Raw genomic sequence first — 22,754 nt, 5'->3', positions numbered from 1 at the left:
CCTTGGAAGCTTCCAAATGACCTACACATGTCATGAAACTCAAGCCACTTTTAAGTATTAGCAAGTATATGTCATTTTTCTAAGTTTTAACCATTTAATTCACTTATAATACTAGAAATCATTAACTTTTGGAAAACACAAAGGTAACTCATATAATTATGAAAATGGAGGCTAATGAAAGGTTATATGGTCATGGAGTTGTGACATGTGAGTGAAATGGTGGTGATAAAGGTGAAATTGGATGATATTTTGAATACATTTTGGAGACTCTACACTGTGCAATGGTTCACCCGATTGAAAGAGGGGACATCCCTGCAAGGACAAATTGAGGAGCTATGGAAGAAGATGCAAATCATCACTGCATGGATGCAGCCATGGGAAGAAGAAGCAAGGTAGCTCTCACAAACCATGGAAGGCACGCTTAAGAGTATGCATCAGATGCAATGAAGCATTGATTTAGTAGAAGATGGGACAACTACGGAAAACTTGGTGGAAGAAGTGCGATAGGTAGTTGTTCAATGCATAGAGGTGATTCACCCAGTGAAGTCTTTGTTCATTAGCCTAAAATAAAAGATCAAAAGCATACCAATGGAGTGACTCGAGGATGATTCACATAATTGTGTTGGGGGCATGGTTGGACGGGGTCCCCTGGGTCAATTTTGTTAAAATGTTATAAGTCTCTACATTTTGAGGAGCGGAGTGCGAGTAGCGCAAGTCAAATATGAGGCAAGGGGTTTTAGGAAAGCCAAAAACCCTTATATGTTGGTATCGTTTTGATATCTGCCCATGGTTTGCGGACCATGGTATTGTAAGGGTAAAGGATATAAATGGATGCCTTAGCAAGTCTAAGGCAATGAATAAATTAACTTGATGTTATGATTTTGGGTCTATAATTGTAGATCTTTCTGTGTTTTAGGCAAAGGCTCTAGCATCTGAGTGCCTTGAGACCTTGGTAAGTCCCCAACTGAGTGCGCGGGCCCCTCTAACTATGTGTGCAGGGTTTGGAAGGTTGTATAAGGAAGATTTGAAGTAATAGAAAGATATTTGAAGAAAATATGTGTCTATTTTTATGCACGGTGTATTTTTTTGTATTTACGCACAACTGAATGATAGTTATCTATATTTTATCTTATTTACTCCGCGAAGATTAAGATCAACTGTTAGATGTTAGTTTATGCATGATTAGATAGTTACGCAACACTTATAACTCTCTTTAACTGAAAATCATCTAAGTTTCATGAATAAGGGTCTGTGAAGCTCAGATCAGAACTAAAACTACATGAAGCATCCTAAACCACATCACATAGCCTTCTGGATGCAGAAACTTCTGGATGCAGAAGCATGGCTCTAGTATGCGCCAATACTGCCTTGAATGAGACTGCAGCCTGCGCTACGCGGGTTGTTTCCGAAATGGTCGGTAGAGTAGGGTTTTGTTGGTTAGAGCAAATAACTTTGTACTTGGGTCCAAGCCCCCTCAAGCCAACATTGGGTATTTAAAGTGTCTGACAGTTTTCACCATTGGGCGTGATTGTGGGTAGAAATTGTGTGCCGGTTCTAGGTCTTGGGAAATCAAGCCAGGTTTGGTGCAATCTGTAGGATGTTAGCTATGGAAAAATTGAAAAAAAAACTTGGGAGAAGCATAAATTTCTCTGTTTTTGGCCAAATGAGGTGCAGAAAGAGCCCAACTAGGGGATTTTGATAGTTATGAATCCATTAGAGACAATATTTACATTTTGAGCATTGTGAATTCATGTAAACACAAATTTGTGTACTTAATGAAAGTGGCCCATCATTAGAAGCTTGACGAGGAGATGTAGCCCATGAGAGGGCTGAACTCATTTATCAAGTTTGTTGTTATGTGTTTATGATATGGTATATAGTCTCTGTTTTATGTTGTTAACTAAGTTTAAAAACCATAATTTTATGTGTTTTGCAAAGTGATCCATTGCTTACAATACATAAAAAAAATTACTTGCAATTTTACCATCACCTTCAAGTTTACATTACAGATCATTTGGAATCAAAGATAAAGGTTATTATGAAGGTTTGATTTTGTATGCAAGTGTTTTTCTGATGCTTACAAGGTTGAAGCTTAAAACAAGAGAAGGAGCACTTGTGGAGCCAATATCTAAAATTGTTTCAAGGAGAACAAACACACCTCAAGCTTCAATAGTCGTGGCACAAGAAGAAGGTCCCGAAGGGATGTCTGAAGATGAAATAAATTTCAAAAAATATTTCTTTGAGATGTTTGAAATGGTAAAGGTTCATTATGAATATAGGAATTCATGTTTGTATGGAGAGAGCTCAAAGCCTCCAAAAGGAGATGGAGGAAAAGGAGATAAGCCTCTAAAAGGGAATGGAGAGAATGGTCACAAACCACCACCTTCACCTCCATCCTCATATTTTTCATTATTGTTTTACCTTCAGGAATCCTGATTAACGATACCAAGTCTAGTTATGTATCAAGGATTCCATCTCTTCTTTCATGGATAGCTTCCACTTCTTCCTGGTTTCTTCCTTCATTTCTTCTTCATAACATTCTGGTTCACTAGAATAACTCAACAATACATAATATAATGAAGAAGAGTATCGTTCATGGGGTCTACTTATCCTGGTAGATCTTCTAACACCACTTTTAGGTGTTTGAGGTGCATGTTGTTGTTGCTGATCATTATAATTTTCATGCACCTTTACCTTTTTTGTGATCTCATCAAGCACTGTGTATTCTTTGTTTTCTTTTTCTTATTTCTTTCCCTGTAATTGATCCTTATACAAGACTTTTTCATTGAATATAACATCTCTGCTCCTAATGATTTTGTGATTTTCATAATCATATAAGCGATAACCAAAATCATTAACACCATATCCAATAAAGGTACATTTCTTTGGTTTTGCCTCAAGCTTTGTTCTATTTTATTTATTAATGTGGACAAAGGCTTCACAACCAAAAGTCTTCAAAATGAGTAGTTTACCTTTTTACTTGTCCATGCCTCCTTTGAAATACCTCCATCCAAGGATCTTGAAGTCCTTTTGTTTATTAGGTGAATAAAAATATCTACAACATCTACCCAAAATTGTAAAGGAAATGTTGCATGCAATATCATGCACCTTGCATGCTCCATGATTTTCATGTTCATCCTTTCTGACACACCATGTTCTTGTAGTGTCCCAGGAACTGTATTCTCTCTATGAATTCCATGCTCTGTATAGTAGTTATCAAACTATTTGTTGTAGTATTCACCTCCATTATCTGATCTAAGACACTTCAACTTCATTCCTGTCTCATTCTAAACCAAAGCTTTCCATTCCTTGAAAGTATCAAATACATCAAATTTATTTCCAATGCAATAAATATAGGTTTTCCTAGTTGCATCATCAATAAAAGTAACGTAATGGCGAGAGCCACCAAGCGATGATACCCAAGCAAGTCCCCATACATTCGTGTGCACAATATCTAATTTTTTTCTCTTTTTTTCCTTCCCAACTCTGATTAATTTAACTCTATTATGTTTTCCATAAACGTAATTTTCATAGAAATCCAAATTAACATGCTTAAGACCTGGAAAAAAAATTCTTTAGTGAAGAATCAACATCCCCTTCTCACTCATGTGCCCAAGCCTATATTGCCACAATTATGTATCTTCTCTTGTGGAGGTTAAAGCATTAACATTACTAGAAATACCATTTCATAAATACAACGTACCAATATTTTCTCCTTTTGCTATTACCACGACTCCTTTAGTGACCTCCTAGCTTTTGTCTATAAAAGTAGTTACACAACCTTCACCACCTAACCACCTTGCTGAAATTATATTTTTCTTCAGATCTGGAACATGCCTTACCTCCTTTAACAACCATTGGTTTCCATTATTTTGTTTTATAAAAACCTTAACCATTCCAATGATTTTACAAGATTTATCATCACCCAAACGAATGTCCAAAATCTCCTTGAACGTAATCATGAAAATGTTTTCTATTAGGTGTAGCATGGGATGAAGCCCCTGAATCAACCACTTAGACATCAATAATATTTTCTAAGGAAAGAATCAAAGCATCTTGCAACACATCACATGTCACATTCACTACATGATTGTTCTCTTGTTGTCCATCACATTCTTTTCCTTTCCGAGATTTATAGTCTTTCTTCAGGTGTCCTGTTTTCCAACATTTCCAGCACACTATCCCTGATCTGGATTTGGATATTCCTTTTCTTGAACTACTGTGATTTCTTGGGCTCCTTCCTCTTTCCATTTTTCTTCCCCTAGTTTTTGCAGTGAAAGCATTACCTTATGTCTCACCAGATTTTTTCTGTCGTATTTCCTCGCTAAGGATGGCACCAACAACATTAGTAAACTTTAAAGTACTAGATCCAAAGACAAAGTTACTAATAACCATAACTAAGCATTCCAAATTTCTAGCAATGAGCACTACAATAATAGAGGCCTAACTTCATCATTAAAATTTACCCCTACAGAACTTAAATAACTGGTAATTGTGTTAAATTCGTTGAAATGATCAACAAAAAATCCGCCTTCTAACATCTTCATATGCTTCATAAGAAATATCATATTTGAGGTCGAGGGTTGTTCATACATTTTGGTCAATTTCGTCATTAAACCTTCTTTTGTCGTTTCCTTTGAAATGTTAAATGCCACTGATGTTGCCAGACACAACCATATTGTTGCTAGTGCATTTTTGTCGAGAATCTTTCATTCTGCGTCCATCATACTCATCAAATTTTTTGCTTTTCTACTCAATGGTAGGTAAAAATCTTTTTGATACAGATAGTATTCCATCTGTATCTTCCACGGCTGGTAGTTTTGGTAGTTAAATTTGTCAACCCTAAACCTACCATCTTTTGCCATTTCTCCCACTCGAACTAGGAACCCTTCTCTCTTGCAAGTTTATTGGCCAAATAAACCTTCATCTCCAATACTAGTTGTTAGAAATTAACAGAGCAATGAAATACATAAAATATTGTAGAAACACAAATAAATAAACACATAAAACAAGAGAGAGACACATATATGTGGTTCACCCAATTTGGGCTAAATCCACAGAGAAACAACTAATCTTTCCTTTTATATTATCCAACAAAATGAAGAGATACAACCTACAACAAATTCACTGTAATTTTCTCTTCGCCCTCACACAATCTCCTCCCTCTCTCTCTCGCTCAGAATAATTATACACAACTGCAATACAATTCACTGATATAAACTGAGGGTTGTCTTCTAGGGCTAAAAACACTAAATTAACATAACTTCTACCATCAGATCATCCGCCTAATGAATGATCGAGATTGACTACGAAATTACAATATTTTATAAGGAAAATTTTCATCTATTTTTAGCTTCGGGGGTGCTGCCCCCAAACCCTTGCCAAGGGGGGGCTCATAAAACTTTTAGTTCCTCCCCCCCAGGACGCCCTGACTGCGATTAAACGGGTGGCGTTGTCACCCCAACGTGAAAAAATAAAAAAATAAAAAGCCTTTGAACAATCAAGAATATAATCAAGCTCCACACCCAAGATTCCTTAGCTAACCTAGATTCCATGTAAATCTCCAAAATATACCCAAAGAATCCTACTATGATACCAATATGGTTTGTAAACTACCGTGGATATTCCACTAGATAGTTTGTCACAATAGATTTGATAAAACTATATTTAAAAATATGAAATATACATTATTAGGGTTTTCTTTCTCTTTCGATTTACGTAAGTGTAGATTATTGTTCATTTCATATGCATGCAAATTAAAGTTTATGAAAAAAATAGAGAACTGAAAAATAAAAACTCACAAACCACGGTAAGAAAGGAAGTGTGTTGTATATTCTTGCCTACCTAAATTGGGCATAAAATAGTTGCGACTACAAAGAAATATGGCATGTGGTCCATGGGCTGCTATAGTGCACAAATCCTCCCTGTGTGCTTTCTCACTATCCCTCTTTGTTATCTTTCTTATCTATAGAATAAATGTACTCGAAAAGAATGGAACCATTTTTCCTCCTAGTGGGTTTGTTATAACATAGTTTGATAGTCTACTAGTGGTTAGGTTTGACTACCTCAACTCTTAATTAGAGTTACAATATGGACTCTTCTAGAGTCTTCATCATAATCACGTGGCTAACCCCTTTTCCATGAATAATGAGGGCTGATGTGGCATCAACTCGAATTATGGTTGCCACAACAAGAAAATCAACTTTTGAGTGACATAACTTTTGCATATGGACTCCGCTTGAGGCGATTTTTGCATTGTTGAAAAGGTTTATGTGTGTAGAATATGAAACATGGCGTTGCACTTCCGTGGATAATTTTTACCCCTAAAAAACATCGTTTGATACTTCAAAATGCTCCTGGAATGTTTCAAAGCCTAATTTGCCAAACTAGGTCTCACTAGTAAAAATAATCTTGTGAGTTGATTCCTCCACTTTTTCCATTCTAAAAATACTAAAATAAATGAAAAACAATATAATAGTCTAATCTTGTTTTTTAAAACACTGTCGAGTATTGATTATATTGCAAAAAAAGGAAGGATCATACTCTTGTTACATTCGTAGGGAAATTGATTCAAGTATAGCTCTGAAAATGGGAATGCAGTCCCTGTTTCTACACTTGAAACCATTTTTCTATGGATTTCTTTGACTAGCTTGGAATATTGCCATACATACTGACCTAGAAGTAAAATAAACTTGCAGTACGTTTAAAATTAAAATATTTCACTAAAATTGGTTGATTGATTCCTCTTGTTGAGGATGACGCTTCTTGCTCTGCTTAGTAGAGGTTTCCCCTTGTTGACTCTCGTTGGTTGACTTGATATATTCAATAGCTTCCTCAAGGTGCTTACATTTTTCTTTAAGCTCTGTTATTTCAGCTCTCTGCTTGTCGATATCTCTTTGTTTGTACATGTTCTCAGTTTTCATTTCTGCCCTAAGATCCTTGAGTGCTTGATTGAACCTCCCTATCATGAACCTGTTTGCCCTACATGTTGGTCAACTTTCATTCTTTTCAATTATTTCTATGGGGTTATACGCCATTTTGATCCTCTGAGTAACTGTGTTTTTTGTAGCTTTTTTGTTCCTTTTGAATGTACTTTTGCTAATATTATTTTGCTCTGACTCTTTGTTCTTGAGGTGAAAGTTCAAGTTGAGACACTCTGTTGCCTCAAAAATGCACAACTACACCCCTGTTGATCCAGAAATACCCTGTGTTGGCTTTGGTATAATGCTATACTGTCTGCTTGAAGATGTATTCACCGAGGCTTTTTCGGGAGTTGAATGACTGATAGAGAGGGTGTTGTGGTGAAGCAAATGAATGGATTGATGAAAGATTCAAAAGGAGGATACTCTGATGACATGTCCAACACAGTCATGGTTACTCTGTTGAACCAAAGGAGGGATACACAGAGACCTATTTGAAACGGGGATTTGATTAAATGATACTGAAGCGTTCTTGCTGTTGAGGATTTTGGGAATAGCTGAGGGGTTGTCGATGAACTCGCAGCAGAATGACAAGCGACCTGTATAAATGAGAGAGCCTATCTGAGGAATTGCTTCACTGTAGGCTTCAAACAGAGAACTGAATACTTCTGCCTTTCTTCCATTCGTTGCGACGATATTTAAGCTTTCCTTGAAGTTACTAGGCTTGTTGGTGCACGCTGCTATGCGTGTTGTGTTGCAGAGGATGAGTGTGATCATTCGAATGCGATTATTTTTCCAAATTTTATCATGTAACTTGGCCCTGATATGACATATTTCGACTCGTCTCAGGAAGAGAGGATATCTGTGATCCTTGGCTTGTGAGCTTTGGATATTTTTGGATTTCTTGCTTAGATTTCTATAGATACCAATTGAGTGTCTCTGCTAACAAATCTTCATTTTGATATGCTAGTGTACTCTCCCTAATTGTTTGTTTTTGGTCATGCTTTTTCCCATTTTTTCATGCCTTTTCCCATTTTTTTCCTTCTTTCATCATTATGAGTGATGTGAATTATGGGATGGGGATACAATAAGTTTCATTTTTTTCCTTAACACTTTCTTCAGTTCTTATGTGGTCTTATTAGCAAGGATATCGACTTCTTTATTATGTTCTCTTAGAACATGTTTGAAGCTGACCCTCCCCAATCCATTTAAGTTCGATCTTATCCTCTGATAAATTCTATTGATAGCCGTGTTACTGGAATTTTTTCCATTAACCATTGCTTCAATAACAATTGCAGAATCACCAATTATAATAGGATCTCAGATTGCTTGCTTTTTTAATATCCTTGTGCCTAATAAAAGATTGTATGCTTCTACTTTGTTATTTGTGGTTTCTCCTAGGCCCCATTCGTATGAGACAATCTTTTTCCCATCCGGATCTCTGATCACTCCACCTGCTCCTGCTTTTCCTGGATTGTTTTTCGAAGCCCCATTGAAAGAAAGGCTGAAGCTATTTTGACTTTTCCTCCACTCTTCAAGTTCTTTTTCGCTCATCCTTAGTTTCCAATTTCTTGCTGTAGGGGCTCTCTTTGGTCCTGCTTTCCCATTGTTTTCCAATATTGCTTTACCAAACCAATCTCTCTCCTCTTGCTGAAGGTTGTTGTGGTCCACGACTGACATTCCTTTAGAGTTTATAATTTTTGAGACTAAACTCCATGTTTTTTATAGGATTTTTCCTATTCTTGACTTTTGATCTTTGAATATACTTTTGTTTCTAGTTAGCCAAATCTTCCAACACAATACTGCTGGGAGGCATTTCCAAAGCCTAATTATTGTAACCCCATTTTTTTAAAGTAAGGGTAATTCTTCTCCCATGTTTTATGAAAATTTGAGAGATTTTTTGTGAAGTTTAAGTTAATTTCCAGCAGACTTGTGATCTGCTTCCAACATTCTCTAGCTAACCTGCAATCCAAAAAGAGATGTTGAATTGAATCTTCCTCTGTCAAACACATGACACGCCTAGATGGACCTTAATTCCTTTTTTTTAAAGTTATCAGCAGTTAAAGTTTTCCCTTTGAGAAGAGTCCATATAAACGCTTTGATTTTAGGGAGGCATTATGTTTTCCAGACCACTTTCCATAGGCTCCACTCCTACTAATTTTGTTGTTCTTGAAGAGCTTTATACCCTGTTTTGACCGTGTAAGCTCCACCATTTGGATCCCACACATATTCATCCTCTTCCTCGATGCTTATGGGCGCTGCCCCTTTGAGGTGGTGCTTCAGTTTCTCCCATTGTCCTTTTAAGTTTATTGGGAGTAATGGGATTTGCCACTCATGCCAATTGTGCTGATCCCATGCTGAGATTGAATGTAGGGTGTTAAACCTTCTTTCTGCCATCCAAATTTGTATGCCATGGAGGTCCCATTGAAGATTTAGGGGCTCTTTTCCCAATATTCGGTCCTCCCATATTGCCACCGATTTTCCGTTCCCCGGAGTTTTAGAAATATGATTCCTGATTAAGGGGATTATTTTCTTTACAAGTTTCTAAACTTGCATGCAAGGCCTCACATGAATGATGTCTGTTAGTAGCTTTGTTATGGAATGATTCAGATATTTTATGGTGAGGGCCTTTTTCCACCAACTTTCCCTTCCGGCTATCATTTTCCATATTATTTTCATCCCTAGAGCAGCGTTCATTAGGTCTGGTAAGCGAATTGAGAGACCTCCCTATTTATATGGAAGTGTGACTTGGTCCCACTTTACCAGACTGAATTTTTTATTTTCTTGCTTTCCTTCCTGCCAAAGGAAGCTTCTTATGATTAGTTCCATTTGCTTGTGTGCGCTAGCCGGAGCCAATATAATCACATACTGATATATTGGGAGAGCTGATAATAGTGCCTTAATCATGATCACCCTGCCTGCCATATTGAGCCACATCATACCCCATTTTTGGATTTTGTCCTTCATTTTTTCCACTTGTTTGCTCCAAACTTCAGCTTTCACATTCTCCTTGGCTATTGGAAGTCCAAGGTAGGTAAAATGCGTCCATCTTGCCTGTGTTGGGATTTCAAGAATTTGTGAGATATTCTGCATTATTCTTGGAGGAGTATTCTAGCCATATATTCTACATTTTGAGTTGTTTAACAACCCTCCAGAGACCTGAAGAAAGTCATCCAGGACTTTTTAAAATCTTCTTGCAATTATACTTGATGCCCCTCCCAGTAAAAGAGTGTCATCAACAAATAGGGAATGATTGATATTTTTGACACCTTTTGCTATTTGAATACCTGTGATTTTTTTTCTTTCCTTTGATTTTCCAATGCTGCACTTAGAGTTTCAGCCATTATGATATATAGAAAAGGGGATAGGGGACATCCTTGTCTCAACCCTCTTGAGCTTTGAAAAAAATTTGCTAGGTCTTCCATTTATTAGTGGCACTATCCAAGGAGTTGAGATGCAAGCCTGTATGGTCTCGATTATGTCTTGAGAGAATCCAAACTTTTTAAGAACTGTTGTTAAATATGTGTGGCTGACTCTATCAAAAGCGTTTGCCATGTCTAGCTTTACAATAATTCATTTCTCTTTCCTTTGGATGCTGCTATGAATTGCTTCCTAGACAATAATCACATTGTCTATTATTTGCCGGTTGGGGACAAAGCTGCCCTGATTTTCCGAGATTAGTTCAGGAAGAACTCTCTTGATTCTATTTGCAAGAATTTTTGTAAGAATTTTGTAGGAGGAATTGTAGAGAGATATTAGTCTAAATCTATTGAAAGTTGTTGGGTTGGGTTCTTTAGGAATGAGAGCTAGATATGAAGATTTTGTATTTCCTCCCATTTTTTTTGTATACATTTTTTTTTCATTCTCATGAAGTCTATGATATTCTAGTGTTGCCTGTAGAAGGCGATCGTAAACCCATCTAGCCCCCAAGCCTTGTCTGGATGAAGACTCCATATTGCTGCCAACACTTCTTCTTCAGAGATTTCTTTGTTTATTTTTGAGTTTTGTTCATCACTTTTTTTTTTTGATATGTTGTAAAAAATCCTCATTATCTGCTAGCTGTTCATTTGATGTTAATAGCTCTTTGAAGTGATTATGTGCTACATTTTTTAATTCCTGTACTCCCTTAATTTCTTGTCCATCCACTTTAATTTGATCTATCTGATTTTTGGCTCGTTTGATTTTCATTGAGTTATGAAAGAAGGCAGTATTTTTATCACCTACTTTCAGCCATAGACATCTGGATTTTAATCTGAGCTCTTCTTCTTCCTTTTTGTTCTCCCTGTATATTTCCCAAAATAATTCATTTTCTTTCAAATATTCCTGCTTGTCCTCCTCTTTGTTTTCCTTTTCTTCTTGTACGTTGTCCATTTTTTTTTTTGCAGCTCTATTTTCCTTTCTTTTTTTTGATATCACTCTCTTGCCCATATTTTTAGGTTCACCCTTAGATTTTTCAATTTTGTTTCCCATACATAATGAGGGGATCCTGTAATGCTTTGTGCCCATGCCTCTTTAACTTGATTTTTGAAGTCTTCATTGTTGTCCTAGCTCAAATTATATCTGAACGGAAGAGGACCTTGGTTGTCCAGCTTGCCCAGAATGATTGCTATTGGCTTATGATCTGAAGTTGTTGTATGAAGGTCATCAACCCCACCCTAGAAGATCAAAAGTATCTCTCTATTTTAACTAGCTCAAAGAAGAAAATTAATATAGCAAAGATTAGAACGAATTCTCATGAGCTCCATAGTGAAACAAGTCATTGGGCAGTTCCTAAAACACCATGGATGGAAAGGATCTGCCATATATGTGAGAATAGGAACATCGAGGATGAAAACCACTTCCTCTTAGAGTGCCCCGTGTACAACCACATTAGATCTCAGTTTCACAATCTTTGTTACAACACTGGTCTTCCTAGCCTTTTACAATGTCAAAATTATAGTGAGCTCGAGAGGCTTCTCTCCAAGCTTTTTGAGCATAGGAATAAAATCTTAAATCAAAATAAATAATTTGTTTCTTTAGGTCCGATAGACCAATGTTTGGTCTTAGCGGATGTTAACCATCATCATCATCATCATCATCATGAATAATTTTGGATTTTACCGAGGTGAAATCAACTGCTATATTTTCTTGAATTAAAATTATGTCCAACCTCTCCTTTATGTTGCTCTTACCCGCTCTTTTGTTGCTCCATGTGTATTTCTCATTACTTGGAGGGATATCGATTAGATAGTGTTGCTCCATTATTTCTTCCAGAGCTTCTCTTGACAGATCTGCATGATAAGTCCCTCCAAATTCTTCTTCTATGTTTCTTACCAAGTTTAGATCCCCTCCCAAAATTATTTTCACATTTTTTCTTTCTGTTAATACTTCTTTTACCGAGTTCCAACATTTTCTTTATCCTTATAGTGATTTAGAGCGTATATATTTATGATGCTATACATTTCCTTTGTGTTGAGACCTTCTAAATCTGTTTTAATCCAGTGCTTCCTGAGTTTTTGACTTGTCATTTCCCATTTTCTTTTTTCCCATAAAGTGCATAGTCCTCCTGATGCTCCTGTTGCTTCACGCACTATTCCTTCATAATTTTTTAACTTTTGTATCATTTTTCTAGTTTCTTGACTGCTTGTTTTGGTTTCCTGGATCATGAAAATGTCTGGCACTTCTTTCATTAGTATGTCTCTTGCTGCATTTGTTTTATAGGGTGTGCCCAAACCACGATAGTTCCAAGAGACCACTATCATTATTTATTGGTATGGTGGTGTACGGTACTCTTCCCTCTTTGTTGATTTTTCTCACTATTTCCTATATTTTTCCCAAGGAAGGAGTCCATTGGTTGTTGAGTACCTAAAGCCATCTCTTTGGCCGCTGCCTTATCCTTTATTTCCTTGTTGGATTTTCTATCCGCTTTTTTTTTGTGCTCATTGATTTGGATGGTCTCTTTGGATTGGTTTCTAGTTAGGATACAATCCACTGATGGAGGGGAGGGGGGGGGTGAGGGAAGAAGGGAGAGCGAGAGGGTTGGGAGAATGTGATGTGGATCTGGGTGAGGGGGGATTAGTGGAATCTTCCAGAGGCCCAAAGGGGTTCGAGTTTGTGAGGGGTGGGGGGATGACAGTGGAGGGAGTTGAGGAGGAAGTTTCAATTGGTTCTTGTGGCTGCGAATATGTAGGAATGGGCTGCTTGTTAGTGGGTTTTTTGGTTTTCACTTACTCTTATTTATTTTCTTGTTCCTCAACATTTTCACTTTTTTTTTTTTTAAGACATCTATTTGCAAAATGACCATATTCGTGACATACCTTGCATTTGAATGGGATCTGCTCATAGTCTAGCTACTGTATGTGCATGCATTGATCGACCTTAATCTTTATCACTTCTAGGAGCCCTTTTCTTAGATCCACTTCCACACATATTCTGGCACATGCATGCATATTGTCCTTCGGTTCGCATCTATTTATATGTTTTCCTACTACATTTCCTATGGCCTTTACTGATTCATCTCTCCAACAGTGTAAAGGGAGGTGGGGTAATCTAACCCAAACTGGTACCACACTTGGCACATCCATTTCAGGATCGAAGTCTGGGGTCCATCGGTTTAGATATAGCCCTCTAGTATCCATGAAATATGGGTCATTTCTGAAGATCAGATCTCTGTCTTCCTTAGTTTCGAAATGAAAGGTGTAATATCCCCTTCCGCAAAACCTTATTGCAATTTTCCCATTGATAGTTGAGCTCCAGTTTCTTTCAACCCATCTTTGAACAGATTTGGGAGACGGCCATAGCCCAGTAAACTGACCCACTAGACCATGTTCAACAAGTGACAAGGCTGCTCTGCGAGGGAGAGCAGGAGGAAGAGATATTTCTGGAATATCCTCGAGCTTTTTAACGAACTTGTTTATTGTTGGCCTAATCCTTGGAGTTCTTGTTGCTGCGATAAGGGAGGCAAATGCTTCTGCAGTTTTTTCATTTCCTTGAAGTCGGTCTGGTAGAAGGTCGCCCTCCTCTGAGGGATCCATGGGAGCTGAGAACCAACAATAAGAGGCTGCTGAGTAGCCGCTGCGTTTTAGAGGAAAACCCACTAGATCAAGCAGCAGGCTCACGCGCGTAGCCCAGACAATTTTTTTTACATATAATAGTTTAATCTAAATTATTAACAAAAAAAATTTACCAATAAAATATATTTATTAACTTTTTATTCACGTATTATTATTTTGTCTTATTGAGAAAACAAACCACCAAGGGAACTACTCCTCTTTTATCCCGCTAGGAAAGGGAACAAATAACAATGATTATTCATTTTTATTGTTTTATCCCACTCCCCCAACTCGCCATGAATACATGTGGCCGCTGGGAGAATGTTTCATGAGTCAACCAATGCTTAGAATCCACTTCTTATTAATCCTTACATGCGGTTATACAAGGTCATCAACAAGCTAACGTGGTAGCTAAATAAATTATAATTATATTTGGTAAATGGGAAAATAAATATGGTTTAAATATGGATTTAGAGAGGTAAGAAAGTTTTTATTGAAATTTTTATTTATCGATTTATAAAAAATAAGAAAAATATATTATTTTTTTAATTTTCAATTATAAAATTAGTATGTGGAGTTAGATAAAAATTTAATTTACTATTATTTAGTTAAAAAAACCTATAAATACGTAAATAAAAAAAATATTAGGTAAAAGAAGCTATGGCAAAAATATAGCGAAAAAATAAGATTGATAAAGATTAATTCAATATTACTTGCATGAAAGAGAGTCTTTCACGAAAAAATCTTTAGATATAAAACTCGTTTGTTTAAATTTTTTTTTGTTAAATTCTCAATTTTTTAATATTTAAAATTAAGATATATATATTAAGAAAGAGAGAAGAACTTTTATATTTACTTTACGCATAATAATAATAATAAAATGAAAAGATAAATAAAAGTAATGATAAATGGCTATATATAAACAATAAAATATATATATAATTTGAATAATTTATTAAAAATATTTAAATTTGAAATAAGTTTGAAAATAAAAAATATTAAAATGTAATTTTTTTTTAATAATTATATAAAATATTTATAATTTAATTAGTAAATTAAATAATATATTTTTATGGTTAATTTTAATTAAAATTTGATTGATATTTTTAAAAACTGAAGTTTAAGTTGTTTAATTTGTAAAATTTAAATGTTACATGACATTTGTTAAATTAGAGTGAGATTTTAAAAACTTTTAGTTTAAATTAATTAATTTGTAGTATTCAAGTACTATATGTCTTTTGAAGGTGTGGAATCCATTTATGCATTCAAAACTGTATTTTAAATAATAATAAAATCACAAACTTGCTTGAAATTGTGTTGCTAACCCTAGTGAAAAAGACTATTTCCTCTTTAAGTTAAACTGCACTTATAAAATATAAAACTTGTTTAAAGAAGAAAAATAATAAAATTTATATAATATTAATAGAGATTTTTTAAAATTCTAGTTTAAATTGTTTAATTGTTACTTGTGCTTTTCAAGGTGTAAAATCTATTTATGCATTCAAAACTAGATTTTAAATAATAAAAATCATAAACTTACTTGAAATTATGTTGTTAACTCCAGTCTAAAAGATTATTTCCTCATTAAATTAAAACTATGAAATTTCCAAAATATTCTTAAATCTACATTCAAATTACATATTTAAAAAATGGGAAGCCCTGAATGTTGAGAGTGAAAATATCTCATGTACTTAGCATTATGAAGTTTTTACAATACGAGGGAATGTATGATTTTGTTTAAAATATATTTATACATAAATATGTTTTTAATCGAAAAATATTTCAGGATGCCTATTATTTCGTTAAAGATATTTTTAGAAGTGTTTGTTAAAACATTTAAAATGGAGTATATAAAAGTTAGGCGTGCCATGCAAAATCAGAGGTGGGCGACTCGCGAGTTAAAATAATTACAGCCAAAATAATCATGAATTCCACGGCCTGCGCATAGTCGGTCACACGATTTTTTTCCATAGGAAATTGCAAAAAGTAGCGGACGCTGCTTCCTCGCTTTGGCTTCCAGGGAGACTCGGCTCCATGTTGTCAAATTAAAAAAAAAAATCGCGAGGACAGCGAGAATGGAGTAGGAAATCTATAGAATCGAATTGAGAGTAGTACATAGTACTACACGCGCGACTCAGTCGGCAGGTTACAGATTCTACTTTTCCCCTCAGCGCCCTTAATCATCGAACCCAAAATTTTCGGCAGAACAGCAAGCCAAACGAGACTCATCTCAATCTCCAGTCATGGCCGCTAGAAGAATTACAGGTGCAGCGATTGTCATAATTAATTGTGGCCTCATTCCATTGGCCATAGCCCATGGAGATAGCGATTCTGGAGGTTCTAGTGATGGCTCATTGAACTTGAGAGCAAAAGGCCTAATTCTAGTTAAGATATGGTGTCTCATACTAGTTTTTGTGGGCACATTTGCAGGGGGCATTTCCCCATATTTTTGCAGATGGAACGAGAGCTTTCTTTTGCTAGGAACTCAGTTCGCGGCTGGCGTCTTCTTGGGGACGGCTTGGATGCATTTCCTCAGCGATTCCGCAGAAACTTTTGGGGATTTGACAGACAAGACGTATCCTTTTGCATTCATGCTCTGCACTGCGGGCTACCTTGTTGCCATGCTCGGAGACCTCATCGTTGCTTGGATGTATCAGAAGCAAGATGGGTCAAATATCACTGTAATTCCTCTTCAAAGAAGAGCCGGTGAGTGATGTCCAGTTTGATATGATTTTAGTTAATAATATCCGTCCTCTGCCTAGCGGTTCTGTTTATACATATAAATTTACAATTAATCCCTTTTGATGTTGAAATCCAATTTCGGTGGCTGATCCATAGTAGTAATGTTGTAATTACCAGATATTCGCGCTATTGAAAGTGGAGTACCCACACAAACTGGCGAGCCGGCACTTAACTTTCAGGTGAGTTGAATATAACATTTCATATATATTTTTCCGAGGATGAAAGTGAAAGTTTGGTTAGGCCAGAGGGTTATTGTCAGTTTGAAGATTATGCTCGCCGAATTTTTGGGCGGCAGATCGATCTTTCGCCTTGCCTTGGTAATGGTATTTCAATAGATTTTCAGCTTGAAGCTTATGCTCTTTCAGCACTGTTCCATTTTTTTGGAATATCTGGAGGGATGCCAGCCTTGCAGTTAGTAATCTCTGAGTTATCAACTAAAAAGTTATGGTTGAGCACTCTCCCTTGTTATTTGGAATTTCTGGCTAAATGCCCGTCTTTCTGCTGGGAATCCGCTGGGTCATCGTCCATAGAACTCTCTTTTTTCTCTTTAGTGGCTGGGTCTCTGCTTAGCGGCTGGTAACCCCTGGACTGTCAGTCCTAAGTTTATGCTCGTCCAGTACTCTGCCTTTCTCTTTGGGAATTTAATTCTTAAGCTCGTAATACCCTGAGTTATCAACAGGAAAGAGTTGTTGAGTACTTTCATTTTTTCTTTGGAATTTGTGAATAGAGGCCAACCTTGATACTGGTAATCCCCTGGGTTGTCAGCCCATGGGATTCTCCCTTTTCCTTTCTGGATTTTCTGGACGGATGGCAGCTTTGCTGGTAATACCGGGGTTATCAACCCTCAGGTTATGTCAGTCCAGCATTCTTTGAGTCGTTCTTATAAAATTTCGTTCTCAAGGGTTCTTTCACTCATGGAATGCTGTGAGAATTCTTCATTTTCAAATTGTGTTCTTAGCGCTGTTTTTTGTGTTTCATAGGCTCGATTTTCTTTATACCATATTTCTTGATTTATTTTCTTTTTTATTCCATTACTGAAAAATAGTTTCAATACATTTATCCTTGTCTTTAGAAACATCCATGTTCTTTCATGTATTTTGTTCTTCCTATTCTCTTTTAGCTAGACTACAATCTATTCTCTTTTAGCTAGACTGCTATCATGTTTACTTGCACACACAAAATTAATGTTAAAAATATCTTCATTATGTTCTTTAGTGAGAGCTTCTTGCTCTACCTCCCTCTCTCTTGTCTGTTTTCTTTTGTTCTATCATTGCATCATAATTTTCATTTTTTGCCCTTTTACCAACTTTTGTTGCAACAAACATGTTATCTTCCACTTGCTTCCAAACACAAGTGGGTTTCTCTCACCAAATAAGAACATATCAATAAGAACTTGATGTTGCATCATATGCAACCACTCATCACCACTTAATGGTTCTTCATCAAATTTAACATCAACATAATTTTCATTCACTCTGTTGTGGGATATACGAGCATGCATGTGCTCATTAACAATTTCAACTTCACCAAATTCATCAGGTGCCATTGGATTCACCAATTCACATCTCACTTTGCAGTCACCATCTACATGTGTTTTATCATTGTGGGATTCACACCATCATCTACACCTTCCACATTACAGTGGAGTTTTTGAACATTTATATGCTCTTGCTCTACTTCAGATTCAGAGGATCCTACTTCTCTCTTTACAATCTTTATTGCTTCTTCTTCATCCATATGCATGCTTGCATAATGGGTTTCAATTTTATGGTCTTTACGACAATCATCCATTTTTGAGTGGGATTCTTATCCTCTTAGAGTCTTGCTCATCTATTTGTGAGTGGGATTCTCCAAGCTCTGTTGTCCTCTTAGAGTCTTGCTCATCTATTTTTGAGTGGGATTCTCCAAGCTCTGTTGTCCTCTCAGAGTCTTGCTCATCTATTCTCACATATGCAGCTGACTCAACAAATTGTGACACATCTCACTGCTGCATGTCACTCTCTCTTGTTTCAAGATCTTCCATGCTTACTTGGAAGTTGTAACTTTTGCTACTTTACATAAAAATTTCTCAGCCAATTTCTGTTTTATAAAATTCAATGCTAAGGCATCACATATTTCACCATATGGGTTATTAGACTTGTACTGAATTAACTCTTTAGTTGAAAAAAATTAGCATCTTGATAACCTAATGATCAAAATATTTACTAGTAAACATAGGAGTTGGTTGCACATCAAAGCTACACCAATCACCCTTGATCTTTTCTCTATCTTCTCTTAGACTTCTCAATTATTACTGTTTGAACTTCTCTAAATATGACAATGATCTCTACCTTTTCTTTTCGATTCATTTTCTTAATTTACTTCAATGGTGCTTTGCGACTCATGTTGTCTTCCCTCTGTCTTATAGTTGCTTTCCATGAAGCTATATTCGTAGCTGCTTTCCTGATTCTATAAAACTATATTTGATATAGCCCTCGGAAAAAATATAATTTTCAATAAACGCCCTACTAAAACACAATCTTTCCCCATAAAACTGTCATACCTAACAAAATCACAAAAACTTAAAATTTTTACAAATCCAAAAACTCCCTTTCCGAAATAACCTTTTTTTTAAATACTCTTTAAATAAAATCTTTGTAAACCTTCATACCATGCAACGTTTTTTTATTTATAAAAAAAGACTTTATAACATAACCCTTCAAGCCGCACTTTTTTCCATGCCATGCAACGTTTTTTAAAAAAAACTTTATAACATAACCCTTCAAGCCGCACTTTTTTCCATACCATGCAACGTTTTTTTATTAAAAAAAAAAAAAAAAAACTTTATAACATAACCCTTCAAGCCGCACTTTAATATCTCTTACCCAATATATTTTCAAAATCTTTTAAAAATTTATAAAACTTTAACAAAGCCCATTTATGTTTCATACAATTAAAAAGGCAAGATGTCACGTATTATAAAATCTTTAATATCACTCACATACAAGCACGTGACTTTAACTTCTTGACTTTTCCTTTTGAAAATCTCACCTTTTAAATAAAAACCTTACAAAGCCTTTTTAAAACAAATCCTCCTTTCACTTTTCAAAAAACCATTTTTTAATAGCTTACCAAGTCAAACACCACCCGACTTTAAAAACATATCTCTTTATCGGGCTCATGAATAACTTACCCACGCATGAACTTTAAAAGGAAACCTTCCAACCATAAAAAAAAAACTTAAACTTGGCTTGCGGTAGTTGGGGCTGCGGACATTTTCCCCTCGTTTTTGGAGTTTTCAACAAATACGACGCTGCTATTATTGGTCTTGGCGGCTCGATTGCGCCTCACGTTGCCGTTGCTGCCGCAAATCGGCTCGAGACGTCTGTCGGCTCCTCCGTTCGATGACAAACTTAACTGGCTTATCGCTAGGCGGCTGCGGAAACACACTTGACCCTTTTATCACTCTCGGCTCTGCAAGCTACGCCGGCAGATTTTGGCTTTTTCGATCTCCTCGCTTCTGCAATCCTCGGGCTCTGATATCAACTGGATGAAAAGGCAAGGAGGAGGAATACAAAAATTCACACATAAATAATATGAGCGGGTTCTTTAATTGATTACACAAATTTGATTTGACTTGATTTAGTTAAATTTTTTAAATTTAGTCACTCTGATATGGGGAATAATTACAATTTCTAATATTATTAATGGAGCATTCTCTTTTCTTCTTAGAAAGTTTGGAAGGAAGGTGGGTTTGATCTCCAGCTCTGTGATTTATTAACAACATGTGGTTGGTGTGTTGTTCCACCTTGGTTTCAATGAGGATTGTTAATTTTTGTAAAATTTGAAAAAGTTTAATGGTGAAAAACATGTATTGCTTTTTAAAAAGAGTATATATAATTCCTCTAAAAAAATTAAGAAAGTATAATGGTAAAGAACATGTTTTACATTTTAAGAAAAACATACATTATTATTTAAAAAATTATAAGTTGAAAACAAAAAAAATAAACATTTATAATTTATTCTTTTAAAAAATTATACCTTCAACCCTAAGAATAAAGTATATACACCTTATAATAGCCAAAGCGATAAATGGAAATGTATCCACAAGGAAATGGATCCTTATCCAAAAAATAATAATCTCATATACATGTTCCTTCTCCAAAAAATAATAATCTCATACACATGAATTTGTATGTAAACCTTGAAAACAGATTACTATTATTATTTATATTGTACATGAGTTTTGTTGAAATTTGATTGCAGTAAGTTTGGAGAGGTTTTCATTGTTTCGATGAGAATGTATTTAAGTTTGATGTTGATATCATTATGAGATGAACAAACCCTTCAAGCACAGCACTGTCGCAGGCAGATGGAGAACCGAACATGGTGAAGGCAGTATCATTGGTAAAGAAGACGTCCATGGGAGATAGTTTATTGTTAATACTTGCACTCTGCTTCCATTCTGTCTTCGAAGGGATCGCCATCGGTGTTGCAGGCAAGTCTTCTTTACACTATATTCTACTGTTCCAGTGCCAAATTTTCCCTGTTTTCAGATTAAGGTTAATGAATACCTCTAAGGCAATTAAACGCAAAGTTTTTTGATACAGCGACGGAGGCTGATGCGTGGAGAGCTCTGTGGACGGTGTGTTTACACAAGATATTCGCTGCGGTTGCGATGGGCATAGCCTTGTTGCGCATAATTCCCAACAGGCCCTTCCTCTCCTGTGCAGCGTATGCCTTCGCCTTTGCCATTTCGAGCCCCATTGGAGTTGCAATTGGGATACTTATCGATGCCACTACGGAGGGCCACGTAGCGGACTGGATTTATGCAATCTCCATGGGTTTTGCGTGCGGTGTTTTTGTTTATGTTGCCATCAACCATCTTCTGATGAAAGGATTAATACAGAAGCCTCTGAAAGGTGTGATTCGCTTTGACAAACCATTTTACAAATATTTGGCTGTACTCACTGGAGCTGGATTGATTGCAGTGGTAATGATTTGGGACACCTAGTGGTAATGAATTGGGACTAGCTGCAAATTTTGCCAATATAAAGTTCTTCAAATATCATGAGAGAGATTGAGAATGAGAGTTAATATTAAGAAATTAATTTAAAATGTTAAAATTCAACTTCGCACAACCCTTGCCATAGCATCCCTAATACACTGGTAAATCACCTCCTGATAAGCAAATTACCCGTCAAATTCCATTCCATCCCTTATCGGTACTGATTATTTCCTGTTCTTTTTTCTATTTAATTTTTTAAACATTTTGTCCACGGTGGACATATTTACAGTCTCATGGAATACTGCACTTTCTTGACTGTTTTTAACTCCTTTATTCACCCTTACGCTGGTTTTTGCCTTATGCTATGTTGTATCTGATCTTTTTGATATTTTGGATATCTTTCGGATGATTTTGAATATATACTGGAACTCCCAATCTTTAATAAAAATTACCAATGTTTTTTTCCAAACCAAAAAAGCCCTTTTGTAAGAGGACACAGCTTTAATAGGTAAACATTTCGTTCTTTTGAAATGGTAAAGCATTGGCATGTAAGATGATAGCTTATTAAACTCATCGCAATGTCGCGTTACAAAACGGGAAAGTCTTTTAAAAGTATGTTATTTTTATTAAATTTATAATTTAATGCTATTATAATATTAATTAGATGTTATAATATTGTAGGACAAAAAATATATATTAAAAGTTGATGTTTTAATTTAAATAATAAATTGATAATTTATTTTAAATAATAAATTTATTAATTTATATTTTTAAATATTTTATAATTTTTTTATATGAAATTCTAGAAAGTTTATTATTAATTTAAAATCTGAATAATTAAGAAGAATTTAATTTTAAATTCAATTAATAATTTTAATGTCTTTATTTTAAATATAATAAAATTTAAATGTAAATGAAATTTATTAATCATGGAGATATTTAGAGTTATTATATTTAAATAAAAAAAAAAAAAAATTGGTTTCACTTTTATTAAATTTATTGGCGAGTAGATAAAACTTCAAATTTATGGTTATTGCTCGAATATCCTGAGTAACAAAAAATTTAACAGACCAA

At 35.5% G+C, this 22,754-nt stretch overlaps 1 protein-coding gene across 1 annotated transcript; it reads left to right on the top strand.

The window, feature by feature from the left end:
- The first annotated feature begins 16,194 nt into the window (after positions 1 to 16,194).
- LOC149155368 (zinc transporter 11-like) lies at positions 16,195 to 21,714 on the top strand. The gene is made up of 4 exons (XM_089440190.1): positions 16,195 to 16,657; positions 16,811 to 16,872; positions 21,041 to 21,170; positions 21,283 to 21,714. Exons 1-4 carry the CDS (start codon positions 16,195 to 16,197, stop codon positions 21,684 to 21,686), a joined length of 1,059 nt encoding a protein of 352 aa, XP_089296316.1. The 3' UTR covers positions 21,687 to 21,714.
- The last annotated feature ends 1,040 nt before the right edge of the window (positions 21,715 to 22,754 follow it).

Source organism: Pinus tabuliformis, chromosome 9, assembly GCF_031772625.1.
Source record: "Pinus tabuliformis cultivar Carrire ecotype Pingquan chromosome 9, CPIR1, whole genome shotgun sequence".
Lineage (NCBI taxonomy): Eukaryota > Viridiplantae > Streptophyta > Pinopsida > Pinales > Pinaceae > Pinus > Pinus tabuliformis.
This window is presented reverse-complemented; position numbering and strand designations above follow the sequence as displayed.

Bases quoted from the DNA above. Each gene is read 5' to 3' on its own strand.
- LOC149155368 (XM_089440190.1), top strand. From the start codon at position 16,195: ATGGCCGCTAGAAGAATTACAGGTGCAGCGATTGTCATAATTAATTGT. The intron at 16,658-16,810 runs GTGAGTGATGTC...TGTAATTACCAG, and splicing joins TCCTCTTCAAAGAAGAGCCG to ATATTCGCGCTATTGAAAGT. The intron at 21,171-21,282 runs GCAAGTCTTCTT...TTTTTGATACAG, and splicing joins GATCGCCATCGGTGTTGCAG to CGACGGAGGCTGATGCGTGG.